At 41.2% G+C, this 22,854-nt stretch overlaps 1 protein-coding gene across 5 annotated transcripts in view; it reads left to right on the top strand.

The window, feature by feature from the left end:
• The window catches only part of LOC124555780 (fibulin-1-like), a 630,166-nt gene that overhangs the window by 263,684 nt on the left and 343,628 nt on the right, over positions 1–22,854 (top strand). For all 5 annotated transcript variants that reach the window (XM_047129834.1, XM_047129832.1, XM_047129833.1 and 2 more), the window contains exon 8: positions 17,156–17,245. In XM_047129834.1, the coding sequence (XP_046985790.1) occupies positions 17,156–17,245 (90 nt within the window). The remainder of the gene's footprint in view (positions 1–17,155; positions 17,246–22,854) is intronic.

The following is a 22,854-nucleotide window of genomic DNA, read 5'->3' as shown; positions in this document are numbered from 1 at the left end:
GGCCAACTTATACTAATTCCACCAACCGAAACGCTTTTTCCAGCGTGTTGGATTGACCTCATCGGACGATTTCAAATGTCTGGTAGTGGCAATAGATGGATTATTGTTTGCACTGATTATATGACATGCTATGCCATTACAAAATCCATGAAAACAGTTGAAGCATCCAAGGTAGCCTAATTCATCATGGAAGACATAGTATTAAAACACAGTGCCCCAAGGTCATTTATTACAGATGGAGGGAAAGCTTTTCAATTGAATCTTGTGACAGAGATAAACGGCTGGTGCAACATTACTCATCACATGACGACTGCCTACCATCCGCAAACTAACGAGCTTACTGAATGCCTTAATAAGACCTTGGCTGACATGCTCTCAATGTTCATCAATGTTGAGCAGAGCATCTGGGATGAGGTGCTACATTTTGTGACGTTTGCCTACAACATGGCCAAACAAGACACCACAGGAGTTACACCAATTTTCCTGGTGCATGGGCGTGAGGCGACAATGACGATGGACACTGTGTTTCCGTTACACCCTGATGATGTGGACAATGACTACATCAGGCAGGTATTAGCCAGAGCTGAGGAAGCTTGGCAGTTAGCTCAACTCCGCACGCTGCAGGCTCAAGAAAACGTTCGCTGAAGGTATGATGTGAGCCACCGCCCTGTTGTCTACCAGCCTGGTGACCTCGTCTGGATCTTCACCCCTGTTCAGAAGGTTGGTCTCTCTGAAAAGCTCCTGAGGCACTACTTTGGACTTTATAAGGTTGTAAGACAATTGTCTGATGTTACTTATAAAGTTGAAGATTTTGACCCCGACACAAGACGATGAAAGATCAGACATACTGTCCACGTCCATCAAATGAAGGATCCTGGAACCCAGGGTAAATTCGAAGCTCCAGCAACAGGCAACTAGCAGAAAGGTGGTGAAGAGTGTAACGGCAAAAGAGGTTCTGAGATCACCGCCAGGGCGAGAATCAGTCATTGGTAGTCGGAGTATGCTGGAGGCAATGATGACAATGGACACTGTGTTTCCATTACTTCTGGATGACGTGGACGATGACTCCATCAGCCAGTTTTTAACCAGAGCTGAGAAAGCTTGATCGTTAGCTCGACTCTGCACACTGCATGCTCAAGAAAATGATTACTGAAGGAATGATGTGAGTAACTGCCCTGTTGTCTATCAGCCTGGTGACCTCGTCTGGCTCTGAGCACTATGCGACTCAACTGCTGAGGTCATCAGTCGCCTAGAACTTAGAACTAATTAAACCTAACTAACCTAAGGACAGCACACAACACCCAGCCATCACGAGGCAGAGAAAATCCCTGACCCCGCCGGGAATTGACCTCGTCTGGATCTTCACTCTTGTGTGGAAGGTTGGTTTCTCCGAGAAGCTCATCAGGCACTACTTAGGACCTTATAAGTTTGTAAGACACTTATCTGATGTTACTTATGAAGTTCAGGATTTTGACCCCGACACAAGACGATAAAAGATCAGAGATATGATCCACATCCTAAGAATGAAGCCCTATAAGGATCCTGCAACCCAGGGTAAATTCAAACCTCCAGTGAGAGGCAACAAGTGGAAAGGTGGTGAAGAATGTAGCGGCAAGGGAAGTTCTAAGACGATCACCGCTGGGGCGAACATCAGTCATCGGGAGTCGGAGTATGCAGGACCAATTACTCGTTCGTGGACTAGGAGGACATAACACCGGGATGCTGTTCTCTTAAGGAGGGAGCAACGTCACAGAAGAAGCTGAGTAGTGCAGTCACCACAGTGTAGTGGTTATGATACTAGATTGTCACATGGAGGTTCGTGAGTTCACAACTTATCTGAACTGAAATGTTTTAATTTCTATCTTTGGTTCTAGTATGTTCTAGAAGTATCCACAAATGGCAAGAATCATTGTACTGGAATGTTCTGTAGCTGTATATATACTGCATGTGTTCTGGCTGGAGGCAGTTTGCTCTGCACGCTTGTATGTGCAAGTGCTGAATAAACCTTTGTGAAGTGAAGTCAGTGTTCATCATTCATCTACTTACACCTTCCTCTATGTGACAATATGTCATCTTCTAGTTTTGGCCACTTTGCATTCAGTCCTGTATTTGCACATTTAGTCTTCCTCATGTTCCTCAAATTTCCTTACTAGCTTGTCAATCGTTAATGGTTTTTTCTGTTGGTGGAGGGTCAGAATGCCACTCAGGTGCTCTGTTTCCATGTCTTTCTGCGTATTCAATTGTTTTCAATTTATAGCCTGCATCATATGAATACCTTTTATTTTTTCCATTACAAAACTAGCTGCTAACAAAAATATTGTATTGTTTCCAATAGCACAAATCACTTTCAATTCAAGTTCACTGACACCATAGACTGCAGCAATGCATCATAGGCTAGACAGTATTCTGGGTTTGTGTTGGCGGGGTGGGAGGGAGACAATGTTAGCTGCTGCCAGTTGAATCCCTTGTAACTAGATACATCGACATCTACATAGATACTTTGCAAATCACATTCAAGTGCATGGCATAGGATTAATTGTACCGTCTTCACAATAATTCACTGTTATTCCTTTCTCATACAGCATGCGGAAAAAACAAACACCTATATCTTTCCGTGCAAGCTCTGATTTCCCTTATTTTATTGCAATGATCATTTCTCCCTGTTTAGGTCAGCATCAACAAAATATTTTCGCATTATGAGGAGAAAATTGGTGATTGAAATCATGTGAGAAGATTCCACCGCAATGAAGAAGTCTTTGTTTTAATATGTCCACCCCAAATCCTGTATCATTTCAGTCACACTCTCTCTCCTATTTTGTATTAATATAAAATATGCTGCCCTTCTTTGAACTTTCTTGATGTACTCCGTCAATCCTATCTGGTAAGGATTCCACACTGCACAGCGGTATTTTAAAAGAAGACAGACAAGTGTAGTGTAGGCAGTGTCTTTAGTAATACGTTACATTTTCTGTGTCCTGCCAATAAAATGTAGTCTTTGGTTAGCCTTCCCCACAGCATTTTCTATGTATTCCTTCCACTTTAAGTTGTTCATAATTGTAATTCCTAGGTATTTAGTTGAATTTACAGCCCTTAGCTGTGGCTGATTTATCATATAACTGAAGTTTAATGGATTCCATTTAGCACTCATGTGGATGACCTCACACTTTTCATTATTTAGGGTCAATTGCCAATTTTTGCACCATACAGATACCTTCTCTAAATCGTTTTGCAGTTTGTTTTTATGTTCTGATGACTTTACTAGTTGATAAATGACAGCATCATCTACAAATAAACCAAGACAGCTGCTCAGATTGTCTCCTAAATCATTTATACAGCAAAGGACCTGTAACACTACCTTTGGGAATGCCAGAAATCACATCTGTTTTACTCAATGACTTTCCATCAATTACTACAAACTGTGACCTCTCTGAGAGGAAATCACAAATCCAGTCACATAACTGAGACAGCATTCTATAAGCACATAATTTCACTACAAGTCACTTGTGTGGTACTGTCTCAAAAGCCTTCTGGAAATGTAGAAATATGGAATAAATTTGAAATCCATTGTCAATAGCACTCAACTCTTCATGTGAGTAAAGAGCTAGTTGTGTTTCACAAGAACAGATGTTTTTTAAATCTGTGTTGACTGTGTGGCAATAGAATGTTCTCATCAAGATAATTCGTAATGTTTGAACACAATATATGTTCCAGAATCCTGCTGCATATCAATGTTAATGATATTGGGCTATAATTTAATGGATTACACCTACTACCTTTCTTGAAAACTGGTGTGACCTGTGCAGCTTTCCAGTCTTTGGGGATGGATCTTTCTTTGAGTGAATGGTTATATGTGATTGTTTAGTATGGACCTATTCTATCAGCATACTCGGAAAGGAACCTAATTGGTATACAGTCAGGACCAGAATATTTGCTTTTTTTAAGTGAGTTAAGTTGCTTCACTACTCAGATATAGAGATAGGTTTTCCATGGCATCAAATATATGGCCATTTTTAAGACTGATGGGAATTTTAAATCAAACACTGATCTTTTTTATATTAATTTTAAGTATAAGACACACCTGAATTTTGGAGGCAATTTTTCAAAGGAAAAAGTGTGTCTTATAGTTCGTACAATATGGTATTCCCTAAAATTTTCTTACTTTTCTGTGAGGACAAACACTTCACTAGGGGCATATTTTTTCACATCGCTGAATTCACTGACTAGCATATTTATGTCAGGACATATGTGGTTCAAACCAGTTTTTCATCAATACCCGGTATGCACTTTTTTATCTTGGCTGCTAGAAGCTTCTACATTTAACAGAGCCTTCAGTTGAGGCAAATGTTTAATTCATTAGCAAACTGTCTTTATGAGAGATAACCACTGTTGCTGGCTGTCCTGAACTGGGTACACCATTCCTAATATCATACATCCTTCCACCTATCAATAAATCATAATACAGGTATGAATTTTCCAGTGAACATCGTCATTCTCAGTGTGTTTGCTAAGTGTGTCCTGTCTTTGTATTTCATTAGTTAACACCTATTGTTGTTTTTGCATTTTCAGTTTGCATTTATATTTTAAGACATAAGACTACAGGTTTTCTTCTTTCAAGATGTCATATTTTCATATTAATTTTATGTTCTCATTTAATAGCTTTGTTGTAACTTCACTTTCACATTTTGCGCTGATCACTTTTTGATCTCTAGTCTTCTTCAAAACACTTGCAACAAATCCAAAGTTTTTATTTCAGTGGCACTTGCACATCTTTAGGGGTGTAAAATTTTTCATTTAACATACATAATATCTTTTATGGCACACTTATTGCAATAGCAATTTTCAGAATGCATATGATTTGAACAGCATGAGGTTGATCACATTGCGATGTGGACACAATATTCATGATTACATTAGCAAAATTTCCCATTTTTTTCATTCTTTCATCTGATATTTTTACAATAATACAATAACGTAACATGCATTGCACTTCTTTTCATTATAAATGTTCAACTTTTCACATTTTGCACACTCTTCACTGCTGCTTTTATTAATGTTATCAGAGCTATTTCACACTAGGTATACATTATCAGCAATCTTCTTGATCATTCTGGTCGGGTCCAGACAAGTATGAAGGATGGGTTTCCTGGTCATTGGTGGTCCAACATTGTGTAGGTGATGGAACTATTCAGCACTTAGGAAAATTGTGGCCAGGTGTGGCAAGGAAAGCCAGTGTCCACTCTGTTTGGATGCAGAGTACCTCATTTGAGATGTGCAAAAGGGCAGCAATGATTGAGCACACTGAGTGTCTCCAGCTGCAAATTGTGGCTCATGGCACATGAATGACATCTGCTACCTAGCTTCAGAGGTCATCCTCTATTCTTATGGGCTACTGGCTTCTCTGTTGAAGCCAGCCAGCCTTATGCACAGGGTGCATAAGACTGGCTCATTCCTAGGATTGATTGTGGTCCTCTGGTTGGAACCAAGTTGAATGTATGAATCAGAGGCTAAGACAATTCTTTTAGTGTTGTATGCGGATTTCATGATCTCTGATATTGGCTGGAGAATTGTAGGACTTCTCTTAATAGGTCAGGCATGCACGACATGTACTGATGTACTGTAAAATGTGGCTATTGTGGTAGCAGATTACATGATGTGTCTCAGGAGGACACAGGATTGGTAGTGGTGTAACATTTGAGGGAAAATAAGGAGAAGTTTCCCAGTCATGCAATAGTAGACCAGACTGGAAGATTTGAGTTAGTAGGACAGGTATTAGGGACAGGGAAGTGTATGACATTATTCTAAATGCCTTATCTGAAAATAATCTTGAACAGTTAACTGTCTTATGAAGGTAACATCTTGTATCTCTTGCATATAGACAGCTTTTTAATTTTCAACTCAGTTAACATAGAACAGAGAATTAGTGATCAGAAGGTCATTGTGGCATCACTGAATGTTGCTGTTAATAGGAATTTAAAGATAGGTAGGAAGATACTTCTGCAATACAAATGTGACAAGAAATAGGTTGCAGGTTATCTTAGTGGTCAACACGAAATAGTCATCTCCGAGACTGAAAATACTGAATATAAATGGACAAAATATGAGAGTATATGATGGTTGAATGAAAGTAATGTCTCCACCTTCATTAATTGGGTTTGGATGGGAATATTTTAATAAATTAAATGCAGAAATTAACCTTAGAATGTGATCTTCTATTACCAATATTCACTTTTCCACATAATCACCAGCCAATTGGATACATATCTGCCAATGATGAACAACTTTTCTGAAGCTGTCATGAAAGAAGTTGACACTCTGTTTCTGCAACCGCAGTCTCGTAGTTCTCTCAACGTCTTCATCAGAAGCATAATGATGTCCCTGCAGATTGTCTTTCAGTATTGGGAACAGATGGAAGTCAGACGGTCCTAAATCCGGACTGTATGGAGGATGCCATATGGTGGTGACATTCAGTCTCTGAAGTTCTGCATCTGGGGTACCCGTCGTGCACAGATCTTCCAATAGCCAAGCAAAGCAATAATGTGACCCACACATTCTTGTGAAATGCTGATTGTGCTCGCAGTTTCTCTCTGGATGATAAGACAATTGTGCTGAATCAATCTTGTCAACATTTTGCTTGTGAAACACGGTGGTCGCTGTCACAGGATGTCCAACTCTTTCTTTGTCACGCAGGTCAGATGTTCCCACCTCAACATCTTTAAACTTACTTGTCAAATAATGCACAGTACTCACATCAACACAATCACTATAAACTGCTTTCATCCTCTGATGAATCTACTTTGGGGTGACACCTTCTGCTGTCAAGAATTCAATGACTGCACGTTGCTTAAATTGCTTTGACCGCAGGGTTCCATATTTTACATTGTACCAACACAACCATTCAATGCCAAGGCTTCCCACCAACTGGAACTGTAGAGAAGAAGCTATATGGTACAAGCCAGTACCTGCCGCATACCAATGCTGCCAACTGTTGAAGAGTTACGGAGGTGGAGGCATTACTTTTCAGTCAATCCTTGTAGTACAATACACATTAGACAGGTATGTGCTAAGTGAAGTTGGGGATGGTAAATACTTGCTGTGGTTTGACGTCTGTGTTAGAAAGTTGATCCAAGAGCAAAGAGAGCTTCACTTCAAATTGTCTCATAGACAAACAAAAACTGAACGAAGCCAGGATTAGTGTACAGAGAACCATAATGAAGTTTTCAACAACTTTGAAAGTGCAAGTCAGTCTGCCAACCAGACTGAAGATCCTAAGAACTTTTGGGCTAAATATTAAATCAGTAATCGATCAAAGCTGTCTTTGTAGATATTCTGTAAACATAGTGGCAATGACAGACAAAGCAAAAATCCAAAACTCCTCCACTGTGGCCACAGAAAGACGAATCAGGACTGACTGACTGCCATGTCATCCTCAGCCAGTGCTGGATGCATTATGGAGGGGTGTGGGGTCAGCAGACTAGTCTGCCCAAGGTTGTCTGCTCTGCAGACCTTGGAGTCACTACTTGTCATTCAAGTAGCTCCTCAGTTGACATCACAAGGCTGAGTGCACCGGTTCCAGTCCTCCTACCAAGGAAAAAACCCTGGCAGTACTAGGACTTGAATCTAGGTCCCCTGCATGGGAGTCATCTACATTATCTGATCACCTATAAAGGCAGACATGATGACATACAGAAGACCCAATTCTTAAATCCCTTTTTCCAAAATTGGTTCCCCTACAAAAATGTTGCTGTGTTTTCTCCTTCCTAATTTCATGAATGTTGCCTCACTATAGATGGGTTTCTGTCATCCTGGCCCCCAAGGCGGCCCACAGCTCTTTTGTGGGTACATGTGTGGCATGCACAAGTCTCCAGGCTATTACAGCCTTTCTTCTTTTCTGAGCTGCTTTACCTTCCTCTTCCTTCTCCCTACCTGTCCTTATTCCTTTCCCTTTGCTCCTTCCTTTCCCTCTCTTGGTGTTCTTATTTATGTCAGCCTGGCTATCTTCCTAACTTCGCTTTGTCTTGCAGTTTTGGTTTGTTTGCTTTTCCTCCATTTTTTGGCCTCTCTTTCTTGGTGTCCTCGTGGGTTTGACATCCATCTCCAAATCTGAAATCTGTAGTGTGAGCCAGATGGGGAGGAACTCCCTCTCTGTTGTCTTTGCCATGGGTCCCTCTCCCACTCTATCTATTCTCCTTCTCCATATCCCTCTCCCTTTTCCCTCTCCCTTTTCCCTCTCCCTTTTCCCCCTTCCCTTCCCTCCCTGCCACAGCCCTTTCACCTCCTTGCTAGGTCATCAGCTCAGTAGCCAGTCTGTGTGGTGGGGCTGTTATGTACCATCTGGCTGAGCCCCTGACACAACAGGAATCACACTGCTAGTACCTGCATTGAGAACATCTCTTTTGAGCCTAGGAGTGGATGCCCATCTTTTTGGGGCATCAGAACTCCCAGCAACAGTTGTCCTGCCAGGTGGCCTTGCTGTGGCTGTGTGACACCCACAAGATGAGCCTCTTTTCAGAGCAGGTGGTACCAGGTCAGACGTTTAGTACATTAAACATGTTAAACCCTATGGCCGGTCTTCCACGGCCGTGTCTCTTCCTAGGAACAATTTTGTCTCAGTTCCTGTTTCTATCTACCTGGCATTTCCCCCCTTGGCTAGCCCCTGAGAGGAGAGCCAGGCCTGCTGGCATGAGGCAAAACCCTTTCTGCAGTTCCTGGTCTGTACCAGGACAGACAGGGAGACTTTTGCCATCACCAAACCCCTTTTCTTTGTGGAACACGTTGAAAACAAGTTTGATGAAGTTGAGACAGGGAGACTTTTGCCATCACCAAACCCCTTTTCTTTGTGGAACACGTTGAAAACAAGTTTGATGAAGTTGAGTCCTTAAGCAAGGTGACATCTGGCTTCCTCCTTATAAAGACAATTTGTGCCAATCAGTCAGCATTGCTTCATGCCTGTGACCATTTAGGAGACTTCCCAGTGAATATCACTCCTCAAAAGTCACTCAATATGACAAAGGGTGTAAATTTTCATAGGGACCTTCTCCTCCAGTATGATGATGGACTTGGGGCTAATCTAGAATGACATGGCATTAATTTCATCCAGTGTGTCCAGAGAGGCCCAAAGGATCATTGTTTAGACACTGGTGCTTTTAGTCTGGCATTTGAGGGGGTACCCTGCCCAAGAAGGTCAAGGTAATGGTATACAGGTGCAATGTCAAACCATACATTCAAGACATCATCTTCTCTGGCTCCTGCTAAGGATGGGGCTCCCTCTTGGAACATCTTCCCTGGCATTCTCAAGATCGGAAGCCTGCAGCCTCAGGTCAGACGAGGGACCAAAGCTGCTTGCTCTCTGTCCAATCTGGACATTACTGCTCCTCCCACCCTCCGAGAGAGAATAAGAAGCAGCGCAAATCTAATGACGAGGCTTCCTGGGCATCCCAGGGGGAGGGGGGGGGGGGGGGGGGTGGCGGCGTTTCCCCCTCCTCTTAATTCCAAATCTGACACAGTTTTTATGGATGTCACCCCATTTTCATTGGTGATGACCGTTGACAAGGTGAATGACCCCCCTTTACTTCTTTATGTCTAATCTGGACTCTCACTACATGATAATAAGTTGGAATTGCAATGAATATTACCGTCACCTATCGGAAATACAACAACTTGTTTCCTCTTATTCTGCATTCTGTCTTGCTCTTCGTGAAGTGCACTTCTGCAATGACCACTCTCCAAAGTTTCATTGCTAATGTTCTGTCAGAACTGTGCTGGCTGTGGGATAGCATCTGAAGGGCTTTGCAGTTTGGTTTGTACCAATGTCATTATTGACTGGATCCCACTTCATACCAACCTGGAAGCAATAGCAGTACAAGTGCAAACAACCCCAGCAGTCACCATTTAATATAGCTACTCCCACTCCTGTACCTTCTCCTTGAGCATTTCAGTGCACACCATCCCCTGTGGGGGAGTGCCACTTTGACAGATAGGGGTCTTCTAATCGACCAACTTATTACAGACTATGATTTGTGTATCCTCAGTGATGGTTCCCCTACCCACTTCAGCACTGCTCACAGCACCTTTTTTGCTATCAATCTCATGATCATCTTCCCTGCTCTTCTGGCTTTCCTATGTTGGTCTCCCCATGAGGATCATTGTGATTCTATCATTCCTCTGCTGCCACCAGGCAGACAAGCCCACATGGTTGGCATTCTGCAGAGTCAATTGTCCTTTATATACTTCAAATGTGCACTTTGACACCTCTCTCTTGGATTTCATTGATACAGTTGTGCAAGACATCTCAGCCATTTTTCTTCATGCCACTGGCACTGCTATCCCCCTACCCACAGGTCCCCCTCATTGTCAGCTGGTACTGTGGTGGACCCAGGATGTAGCAGTCACTATCCAGGACCACCGATGGGCACTGTTATGATTAAAATGACACCATTCCCAGACCAACCTGATCACATTTAAGCATCTCAGTGCTAAGGATCACTACCTTCTTAAGCAGAGTAAAAGGGAATGCTGGGAGTGCTGTGTTTCCTCCCTGGGGATGTATGCCGCTTCATCACAGGTTTGATCCAAGCCCTATAGCCTTCTGAGCCACCAGCAACAATCAACTGTCCAGGGTTTTATCCTACAGGGTGCTCTGTGTACTGATCCATCGGTCCTTGCAGAACGCTTTGCGACATACTTTGCAACAGTATGGGCATCCCCTTCCTATAGTGCTATCTTTCTCTGGCAGAAATACTAAGTTGAACAAACCCCCCTCTGTTTCATCTCTCATGAAGCTGAACCCTTTAATGAACGCTTCACTGAATGGGAATTCTTGCAGGCTCTTACCTTTTCACATGACATGGCCCCAGGCCTAGATTCCATCTTCAACCAAATGATCCAACAGTTGGACACTACCCAGAGGCAACATCTCCTCAGGGTCTTCAATCACATCTGACTCACAGGTGTCTTCCCCTCACAATGGCGAGACAGCATAGTTATCCCGACCTTAAGCTTGGGAAGAACCCAACATCTCTGGACAGCTATCACTCGATTAGCCTGACCGACATACTTTGTAAACTGCTCGAGAGGATGGTTAGCTTCTGATTATGTTGGGCACTCTAATCTCAGGGCCATTGGCCCCATATCAGTGTGGCTTCCAGGAAGGACGATCTACAACTGACCATTTATTCAGATTGGAAACAGCAATCTTACAGGCTTTTACTAACTGCTGACACATTGTCGCAGTCTTCTTTGACCTAAATAAGGCATATGACACAGCTTGGTGCCATCACATTTTAGTTACCCTCCATAACTGAGGCTTTTCAGCCCCTTTCTTATTTTTATCCATGAGTTCTTATCCTGCTGGCTCTTCTGGGTTTGAGTTGGCACTTCACTTAGCACCCGTTAGATCCAGCAGAACAATCTCTCGGTGGGTTCTGTGTTAAATGTAATACTCTTCCTCATTGACATCAATGGGCTTGTAACCTCTGTTGGGCCTCTGATTTCCCCAGTATTGTATGTTGATGATTTTTCCATCTGGTGCAGATCCCATTCAGTAACATATGCCAAACACCAGCTCCAAGACACCATCCGATGGGCCTCTGCATAGTCCCTCTCCCATGGCTTCCAGCTTTCTTCCTCCAAAACGCTGGCTATGGTTTTTTTGCTATCAACTCACAGTACACCCTGATCCAGAACTTTATTTAGGCAACCAGTGCCTAGATGTTGTAGTACAGCCCTGTTTCTTGGGCCTTAGTTTTGGTAAAAAGCTGACATGGCTTGAAGACTATTTGCACGTGGAAACGTAATGCTGTCCACCTCCCGGCTCACACATTTTGGGGTGCAGAACATGGTACTCTTCTCCATATTTAGCATGCTCTGGTTTCTACCAGATTAGACTATGGTTGTCAGGCTTATGGCTCAGCAGCTACATCCACTCTGAAACTACTTGACCCTTTTCATCATTGTAGGGTGTGTATGGCTATCGGTGCCTTTCACTCTAGTCCTGTCGACAGTCTCCTCGCAGAAGCAGGGATTCCCACTTTACAAATATGATGCAGCCAACTCCTGGTTTCTTACACAATCATTATTCGATGATTCCCTGACTATACTGTGTACCCTGTCCTCTTTGCAAACATGGGATTTTTCCCTCCTAATAACTGCTCTTGGATGGGATTGCTAGTTGGAATGCATCTCACTCACTTTCCTCTGTCAGGATCTCCATCCCCACCCACTGGAATGCGCCCTTGTGTATTTCTTCATGCACCCCCCCCCCCCCCTCCAACACACACACACACACACACACACACACACACACACACACACACACACACAAACCCGTAGATGGTGCCTTGACCACAGATTAGGACCCACCTATTCCAGGGTCCTAAAGTCTATGTTACCCCTATCATATTCTGAAACCTAATATGTTCCATGCCTGAAGAGTGCCAGGGTGCTACGATCTTCTTCACTGATGGTTCTAAAACAGTAAATAAGGTATGATACACTTTTCTGTCTCCTACTGGAATGGAACACCATTTACTACCAGGATCATGTAATGTGTTCATAGCAGAGCTGCTAGCCATTAACAGAGCCTTCCATTTTGTTTCTCAGGCCTCCTTCCACACTGTTTTAATATGTATCAATCCAATTAGTAGCTTCAAGGCTATAGACCGATGCTACTCTCATCACCCTTTTTGTCTTTGCTATCCATGAACTCCTCTCTGCTCCTGGCTGTGCTGCCTGCTCCATTGTCTTCCTTACAGTCCCAAGTCATGTGGGCATCCCAGGGAATGAACTGGTTGACCATTTGGCTAGAGAGGCAGATACTTACCCCCCCTCCCCATTCCCTCTCATGATCCCAGGTGCAGATATGTGGATGCACATCAAATCTGTCTTTGCCAAAAAGTGGAATGACAACTGGTGTGCTACTGCTTTCAGTAATAAGCTCCACACAATTGAGGAGACTACTGCGGTTTGGTGCTCTTCCTTCCACTCGTATTGGAGGGAGTCCACTATCTTATTCTGTCCATGCATTGGTCATCCTAGGCTCACACATTGTTTTTTCTTGTGTAATGAGCCAACCCCCTTAATGTAACTGTGGAGCCAGACTGACGGTATCCCATATATTGGTGGAATGTCCCCTTCTTTTGACTCTTCATACTAAGTATAGCCTTCCAGATCCCTTGTCTTTAATTTTAGGAGACAATTCATGGATGGTAGAACTGGTTGTCAGTTTCCTACATGAAAGTTGTTTTTATTTTGAGTTATAAGGTTTTGCTTTGCTCCTGTAGTGGGGACAGGGTTGTTGTTGTTGGGGTGTCTCTTCATCTTTTCTGGGTCTGGGACCCATGGCCACTCCCCCATGCAAATACTGCTCTTTTATTCCTCTGTTGCTCAAGGTTTTAGATTTGGCCTGCCCTTTCTGCCTTCTGCTGTGTGTGCTTTAACTTTCTCGCTTTATAGCTTGACCCGTAACTTTTGAATCGCAGGACTGATGATGTCACTATTTAGTCCCATAACCCCCTCAGTCAATCAGTCTCATCCTGGTGTACAGCTACCATGTCATCTTCTGACAGTGATGACATTCAGATGCAGTATGGAGGTGAAAGTAAGCACATGGATCTCCCGATGAGTGTCTGCTTCCCAGGCTTTTCAGTCAACACTATTAACTATCATTACAAGGCTGTGTGCACCCCTTTCTTGTACTTCAATGAAGAAAAAAATTCCTGAACTAGAGAACACTTCACAGCAGTGGGCACACTTAATACTCAGCTGTTGATTGATGCTGTTAACTATTAATTACAAAAATATCAGATCCTAAACATAAAACACAAACAAAGATTTTAAAAGTTGTACATTGTGATAGCTTTGTAATCAATCTGTGAAAGTGCTGGCATCTAACTTATTGAAGTACAAGGATGTGCTGAAAATTAGTGCCTCTGAAATTTTTTAATGTGAACACTCTTAAAGCTTTTTTGGTTAAAACAAATTTTATTAACACTCTCCATCTTTAGTCTTCAAGTCTACATGTTTATTTCTCAACACAGGCATTCTAATTGCTGGGAGACCTCATTGTTGATACCAGCACTGGAGCATGTTTGACATTGTTGACGGAGCCACAATCACACCTCTCCTTGCACTGCTTCATTACTATCAAAGTGAGGTGCTCAAAGGGATGCTTCAAGTTGTGCAAACAGATGAAAATTGGATGAGGCCACGTTGATGCTGTATGGAGAATGATTGATGATAGTGAACCCAAAGCGTCTGACTGTCGCAGATGTTGCAGTGCTTTTGTGTGGTCTGGCACTGACATTACAACGTGTTGTTTCACACGCACCAAAATAGCTACATTACACACCATCATGTTACGTGCTACAGTTCAGAGTTGTCTAGTGGCAGATGGCTGCAGATGAGTAGATATGGAGAGTGAAGATGTAGAATGTTAATAAAATTTATTTTATGTAAAAAGCTTTAAGAATATTCACATAAAAAATTTGAAGACATTACTTTTCAACATGCCTTCATATTATTCACTCATTATAGCAATATCTAAAAGAAATATCACAAAATCAATGAGAAAATATCTTGGCCTGGCAGTGGTTTTTGTACCAAAAGTGCACTTTTATGCAGCCCTGTGGTGACTCCTTCCATCATCTCCAGCTGTAGCAATAGACGACGGGCTAGACAGACTGAAAAACAGTGATCAACCAAGCTCTTGCCAGCCCAGGTATCACCACAGCTCCCAACATTCTCGCTGGTCACTTCTGCTAGAGGTAGAGCTTAGATGGCCACACTTTCTAGATGTCCCACTTGTTGTACCGTCACTCGAGCAGCCTCTTCTTCCACTTCGGTAAGGCAGCAACTCCCAGCCATGCTCTCAGCAGCTCATCCCACAGAACACCACTTGGCTCACGTCGTCATCTGGCACACTTTGCCGGAGTATGCATGAACAGCAGTCAGTGTTTTGTCATGGTTTGTTTAACAAGAAGAGTGCTGCTGTGTTTTCCATGCCACCTTCCCAAGCTGTATTTCCTCAAAGTGCTTCCATTGACTGCGGCTGTACAAAGCCTGATACAGATACCTACTACCCTTCTCCAAAGGATAACTGTATCTGTTGATAATTACTGACAGATTTATGTGCTTGCTGGAGGCCACCCCTATCCCTGCCATTTCAGCTGAAACTGTGGCTGCAGCCTTTGTTCGGACTTGGGTGTCCTGCTTTGGATGCCCACACATCACTACAGATTGTGGGCACCTGTTCCCTCAACTCTCTTCAGATCTCTGACAGCCACCTGTGGCTCCAGTTTCAACCATACCACCAGCTACCACCTTGCAGCTAACGGCATGGTGGAACATTTCTACCATACACATAAAGCCACCCTCACGTGTTATTCTTCTGAATGTTCCACTGCTGTACCCAGATCACACACAGAACTGACCTAGGAACTTCTGCCACCAAGCTAGTATACAGATAGCCACTCGCCATTCCTAGATTGCACCACCCATTTACCACCAAGTGACAAGGAACAAAGGCCATAAGCCATTCGTAGTCTGCCCTGTCCAAAGACTCCACCATGAGTGAGGGCCTTCCTGATTAAGCGGTAGTAACTTATTAAATTTTACTGTAGTTGTTAGCCTTTACGAATAATGTATTCGAACCAGCTTCCATGGCTTTTCTAGCATACCCCACTATTTATTGTTATTTTTCTTGATTAGCACCCCCAATATAGGCATGTATGTTCCTTAGGAGCATGGCAGGGGACCTAAATCATTCCTTTAGCCCCAGTTTAGATCAGTGTACTTTGTCCTACATGTCTTTGATGAGTAGATAATATTTACACTTCATTTTATGTGTCATTTGTTCAGAGGGTGTTGGTTAGTCCCAAGCAGTATGTCAAATCTAAATAACTTGGACAAAAGTTGCTTTTCTCTTACATTGCCTGGAAGTGAATTATCAAAAACAGCCTATTGACAGATCAGACCCTCCAAAGAAGATCACCTTTAGCTGCTAGTCATTATTAATAAAACTTCTGACTATTTCCCATGGGAAATCATTTATTACAGTTTCTTGCAAAGTATTTGTATAGTTAGTATCCACCCAGGTTCAGAGATAGCAATGTCTGTCCTTTGTTGACCCCATTATGGTATTTACCAGTTATTCTAAATGTTGTGATGCAATAGACATAACAACTCATTTTATATTCCAGTAAATATTAGTCATAGGCAGTCCACTTGATGGAATCAGCTTTTTTAAATGCAACATCAGTGGCTTCTATCCTCTGTTTTTATAAGTGTTTAATTTCTGGCATGCTGTGTTGAACCCATGTGTCATCTGCAGTAGTCAATCATTGTATAAAGTCAGTTGGGTTCATTTCAAACCAGTTAAAACTGTTGACTAGCATCAACAAATACGATACTCATCTTGTGGGAAGTCTTTGCATGGCCTATTCTTCTACAAAAGTGTACTGCATTATTTCTTCCAATTTGCCTGAGGTGGTAGCTATTTTATATGCTTTTATTCCTTGGTCATCCATTTTCTTAGTACTGACATTCTTGGTGTTATCACCTGTGATTGCAGTTTTGTGACTGACACCATATGGGTCATATTCAAGAAAGCATGTCAATGATATAGTTCATTTGCCCATATTTTAACTATTGAAGTTTGGGGAAGACTTCTTATACATCTTATAAATCTTCAGTAACTGAGGCTTCAGCTGACGGAGATTGCAGTCGTGTGTGTGAGTTGCATTTACGTGTGTGTGTGTGTGTGTGTGTGTGTGTGTGTGTGTGTGTCATCTATTTTTGACAAAGGCCTTGTTGGCCAAAAGCTTTTATTGTGACAGTCTTTTGTTGTGCCTATCTGCGACTCAGTGTCTCTGCTATTTGGTGAGTAGCAACTATACTTTTTATAATATTGTTCAGTATCTTTACATGCTTTTTCGTTTGCAATAAATGCTTCAAGAGAAAAAATAAATCTTGTTTTCAGATATGAATGAACACAAATTTAATAGTTTTAAAAAATTGTGATAATTGAAAAATATTTTCCTTGTCTTTATATGTTACTTGTTTGGAACCAAACTTTTCTAGCAGGATTAATTAATACTTGTGAACTATCTCATTTTAGGATTTTCTTGAAATTTCTCTTCATTTATGATGATCTCATTTACAGGGGATGGTATAGGTGATGATGGTAGTGATATGAATTTGGGAAGATGCCCTGTTGGTTACAAATATAACATATCTTCGCAACTATGTGATGGTAAGTACAAGCTCAGTTCAAGATACTCCAAACATGTGTTAGTTTAATACATAAAGTATAAAAAGTAAATCATAGGTTAACAAGTTTTGGTGCCATGAAAACCGTAAGAAGCTTAATATGAATGGTCCTGCACTACATTTCATCATTATTTGTTGTGTAGTTATATTGCCTTTGCTTATTTTTCACTTGAATTAATTACACATGATGTATGCTAGGTGGAACCAGATAAGACAGTTCTAAAACATATAATTTTGATTTGTTAATATATGGTCATTTTGTATGTAATATGTGCTCCAAAAAAGGCATAAGAGTTGGTTTATGCTCCATCTGCAAACACCGGTATTGTGGTAAATAAGATAAGGTAAATCTCAAGTGTAGAAATAACACAGAACTGTTGAAATGTTACACACGCATAAAATGCATACTAGAACACAATCTAACAAATTCTCTGACAACAAAATAAGAGGTAATGAATATATTATCAAAGAAATCTGAAGTAGTACAGGAAAAATTGTCTGTCTCAGAAGGTTATCAACTGGTGTACTGTTTTTGTGTACCTCATATAGGGTTAGAAATGTGAAATAGAAAACATTCAAAATTTTAAACAATTAACAAAATCCAAGTGCTGCTAATGACAGGACATTATAGTGAAGAGACAAATGAGACACCTATTGCCCACGAAGTAGGATGCCTGTTGTACAGGGACAGAGGGAGAAAGCTTTGTCGTCCCACAGTACTATCCCAGGCACAGCTCACCTTAGCTGCTGATAGCTGTTAGGAGTCTGGAGATGTTCAATGAAAGCCACAGACAGAGAAGATGAGAAAGTTACCACACCACAGGAGGGACTCAAAGAGTCATTGGCAGATGGGACTGAGATGTGCCAGTACGTGTTATAGCTAGCTGTAGGATCACATACAGTTCGGAGGCAAAAGGCAGTTCTCAAAGACCAAGCTGTCAAAATGACATATTCGCTGGTCACAGAATTTTTAGGTATCTGAAAAAATACTACTTGGCACAAGAAAAGAATGCTTTCACAGTAAAACTTTCCTGGCAAGTGTATGAGTGATCTTAGTGCACAAAAAGAGGACATTATGAAATATCTGTGAAAACCATTGCAAAATGAAACAGTTTACCAGAAGCAGATCCTGAGATGACTCATCAGATGTATGAACACACCTGCGAGTGCAAGGGGAGAGATTCACTTTGTGTGATAGATTTCACTGCAAAATTTGAGGGTAGACTCTTCAATGCGAGCCTTCATGGAAGGGACTTTACGACAGTTCACACAACATTCAAGAATTTGATTTGCTGCACAGTGACAGTCAGAGGGAGACATTTGCACTAATGCCAGAAATCTGTCTCTGCCAAGGCTATAGACACTGTGGACCACGTCATGCAGCCACTGAGAAAATCCCAGCTGACTCCTGCACACAAGCTGTGGTGCTGAGAGATGGCTAAACAACACGCACTCCAGCATTCCACATCCCAGTGTTCTGTTTGTCTCAGAGTAACAATAACTAATGATCCTGGAAGCAGTTCGAAGAGTTTTCACTAATATAATAAACATATTATTATTGTTTTATCATTTTAATCATAGGGGTGGAGATATATTAACTTTTTCATAAAGGGTACCTGAAATTCATAGCCGTGGCCCAAACATAACATACTGTGAAAATAAACTCTAATTTCATTTCGGGACTTGATATCCCTAATCCCTTTATTTATTATTACCTTGCAAAATCCACACTCGGGTCTGCCTCTATAGCCAAGAGGTCAGGGTGTCTGCCTGCCACATGAAGGTAGTTTTCCTTGGTGGTAGGACAGGAACAGATGCATTCAGCCTCTGTTCCTTGAATGAGAAGTAGCAGCTTCAAGCTCTGGAAAGCTGACAACAGCTGTGGGAGCATTGTGCCTTCCCCAAACCCTCCTTACCATATCCAAATGACATCATATTGCAGAAGATGATGTGGATGCCAATGGAAATGATTGTGGAGTTACTTTCTTTTAATGTCTCCCTTAAGTGGAATTATAACTTAAAGTCATTCACTAAAAATGAGTCTTGGCTTGAGCAAACTCCATTACTTCATAAATAGTGCCCAACATGGAGTCTAACTAAATCCTTGGCTACATCATATACTAATAAATGTGCAATAAGCAGTTCTAAAGCTTGGAGTCATGTCTGTTTCTGGTTAAACCCAGACTGTCCCATAACAATGCAACCAAATTCCACAGACTCAAACTGCTTTATCAACTAATCCTAAAACAATGTAAAAGAGGGTAAGAAATTTTTTGGAAACTAAAGTCATATGTGCAGTGCAAGCAAGCTTTTTCTAAACTTGCATACAATTTTTCCCATGACTGCATAGATATAAGTTTTTGGGCTAAAACAGTCCTAAAACTGGATTCTCATACCAAATTATTTACCATTACTCACACCAACCATAATACTACTGGCATTTCAACTTTATCATGCTACCAATGGGGAAATCATAGCACGCTAAGTTTATGGAAAAAATGAGAATACATTTATTGCCACAGAAATGCTTATTATTGCATATTAATACACTGCTCATATTAGGATTGTTTGGGTTTCAGGGAAAATGGTTTCAGCTTGTACATCTACATGTATTCAGTAACCTAAATTGAAGTGCATGGTATGACATGTTAGGGTTTTTCACATTTCAGTCACAATATGGACTGCAGGAAGAATGACTGGTTAAAAGCCTCCATATGTCCAGTTATTTGACTAATGTCACTATCCTAAGTTTTACCAAAGACAATATATTCCATAGCAGCTGATAAACAGTTTATTACAGGCATGTTCAAATGCCCCACTGGATGGTAAAAACACTAAAGCTGCTGCACAATGTCAAAGACTGAAGACAGATATATGGATTCAGATGTGTCGTTGATTGAAAGCCATCACCACTCTGTAGAAATTAAAGGGCATAGTCACAGATGATGTAAAGTACAAAACTGTACAACATACTCTGCAATACAAGAGTGTTATTCTACTTTCCTACACCAGAATGTCAAAACTGTTAAGATTTCTACTTTATTTACATTGAATCTCTGGACTATACTTGCATTGATCTGCTGTTACTTGAAACTTGAAAATATTTGCAGGAGCAGGACTCAAATCCAGAACCTTGCCTTTTGTAAGCAATACTATTATCAACTGAGTGATCCAAACTTGTCCAGTAAGATATACAGCAGCCATGCCTTGATGGTTCAGAATTATCTGAAAAAGCTCAGGTCCCAGGTTTGAGCCCTGGCCCAATACACAGTTTTAATCTGGGAATATGTTCGAAACAGTGTAGTAGGTTTGATCCCTGGCCCAAGACACAGTTTTAATCTGAGAATAAGTTCAAAACACTGTACACTCCACTGCAGAGAGAAAGAGTACTTATTTTATACCTTTATTTACAAGGTGAACAACTTTGCTTCTGCCATTTTTTCCCCAACATTTGAGGCTCTAATAAAACAAATTGGTTACACATGTATCATTCAAAGTATTTTCCATCACTGGCCATTACTTTCTCCCATCTTTCTGGCAGTGTATAAATCCCATGTCGAAAAAAAATGTTCATCTTTTGAAGTGATCCACAAATCGATCCAATTTGTGACTTCTTCATGAGATTGGAAGTGTTGGTCAGTCAGGCCATGGGCCATTGATTTAAACAGGTGATAGTCAGAGGGAGCAATGTCTGGAGAATACAGCGGGTGGGGTAGGACTTCATATTTTAATGTTTCCAAGTACATTTTGACCAGTTTTGCAACATGGGGTCGAGCGTTGTCATGCTGCAAAATCACTTTATCGTGCCTCTTGCTGTATTGCGGCCATTTGTCTTTTAATGCTCTGCTCAAACACATTAATTGCATTCAATAATGAGCACCTGTGATTGTTTCACTTGGTTTTAACACCTCATTGTACACAACGCTGAGCTGGTCCCACCAAATGCAGAGCAGGATCTGGGAGCCAGGAATATTTGGTTTGGCCATCGACGTGGAAGCATGGGTGGGATATCCCCACGTTTTTTTGCATTTAGGGTTATCATAATGAACCCATTTTTTGTCCCTGGTCACAATGCGATTAAGAAATCCCTTCTGTTTTTGCCTCTGAAACAACTGTTCACAAACACCGTTCAACGTCTCTTGGTTTCAGCTCACACGGGACCCAAGTTCCTTCTTTCTGAATCATGCCCATAGCCTTGAGAGATTTTGAAATGGCTTGCTGTGTCACTCCCACTAATCATGTCATTTCTTCTTGAGTTTGACACAAGTCTTCACTCAGCTATGTCTCCAATTCTGCATCTTTGAAAACATTCTCTCTTCCACCACTATGCCGGTCTACAACATTAAAATCACCATTCTTGAAGCATTGAAACCACTTACGACACATTCTTTCACTAATAGCATCCTTACCATACATACTTGAGAGCATTAGATGAGAGTCAGCCGCTGTTTTATTCATATTGAAAAAAACAGTAACACCTCCCACAAATGACGAGAATTAGACTCGTAAACTGACATTTTCAGTCGAGAACAACTTTATGATGCAGACACAAATTGACTAATGTTTGAATGAGATTATGTTGACCAAGGTCCAAGCTAACTGCCTGACATCTGTGATCTGTTTCTTTCGACTGCTACTTACCTGGCATCTGTTGGCAAATGGCGGAAGCAAAGCTGTACACCTTGTACTTCTGTCATTTTCTATTTTTCTCATTTGATTTTCCTTTTTTCTATTATTTGTTCTTTTTCTGCATTTACTCATATTCTGTATGTGGCCCTCTTCTTTTCTTACTGTTTTTCTTAATTCTGTAGTTTATTCTGTAGTTTCGTAATGGCTCTTTTTCATTACTCCATATATTTGCCTTTTCTTAAATACACTTATACTTGAAAAAGGATTTACTCATAGTTTTACATCTAAATTAGACTATACTTGTCAAAGCCTTCCCTTTGCTACTTCTGTGTTACAGCCTTTCATCTTGCCGTGTACCATGATGTGTAGTGGCACAGTGGTTTTGGGATATTGGTCTCCCATTTGCAAGAAGCAAGATTCAGATCCCCATCTGATCATCCAGATTTAAGTTTTCAAGTGAGGTGACACAGTAGTGAGACACTGGGTTTGCATTTGGAATTATAGCAGTTCAAATTCATGCCTGAAAATTGAGATTTAAGTTTTTGTGGTTCCCCTAAATCATTTAAGGAAAATGCTGATAAAATTCCTTTGAAAAGGACAGAACTGATTTCCATTCCTGTCCAAGCATGTGCTCAGTTTCTAATGACCCCATGATCAACAGGATGATAAACTGTGATTTTTCTTTCTTCCTTATATGTAAGAGAGAGTAACAGACTCACTGCTGATTGTTTATGGGATTCCTACCACAGCAACAGCCCATCATAGGGTGATCCTAGTAATGCCTTTTATTCTTTTCATCTTTGTCATATTGTTTTCTTATTTCAGATTCCTGATGAATCAGGCAACTGAGTATGATTCTTGAAGCCAATAACATAACTCTTGTAATTGATTTTTAAAATGGTCTTTGTTTCCCTGTGTGACATATTTACTCAACATAACAATATTTAGTCAACAGTTGTGTGT

The sequence above is a fragment of the Schistocerca americana genome, chromosome X (genome assembly GCF_021461395.2).
Source record: "Schistocerca americana isolate TAMUIC-IGC-003095 chromosome X, iqSchAmer2.1, whole genome shotgun sequence".
Taxonomy (NCBI): Eukaryota; Metazoa; Arthropoda; class Insecta; order Orthoptera; family Acrididae; genus Schistocerca; species Schistocerca americana.
This window is presented reverse-complemented; position numbering and strand designations above follow the sequence as displayed.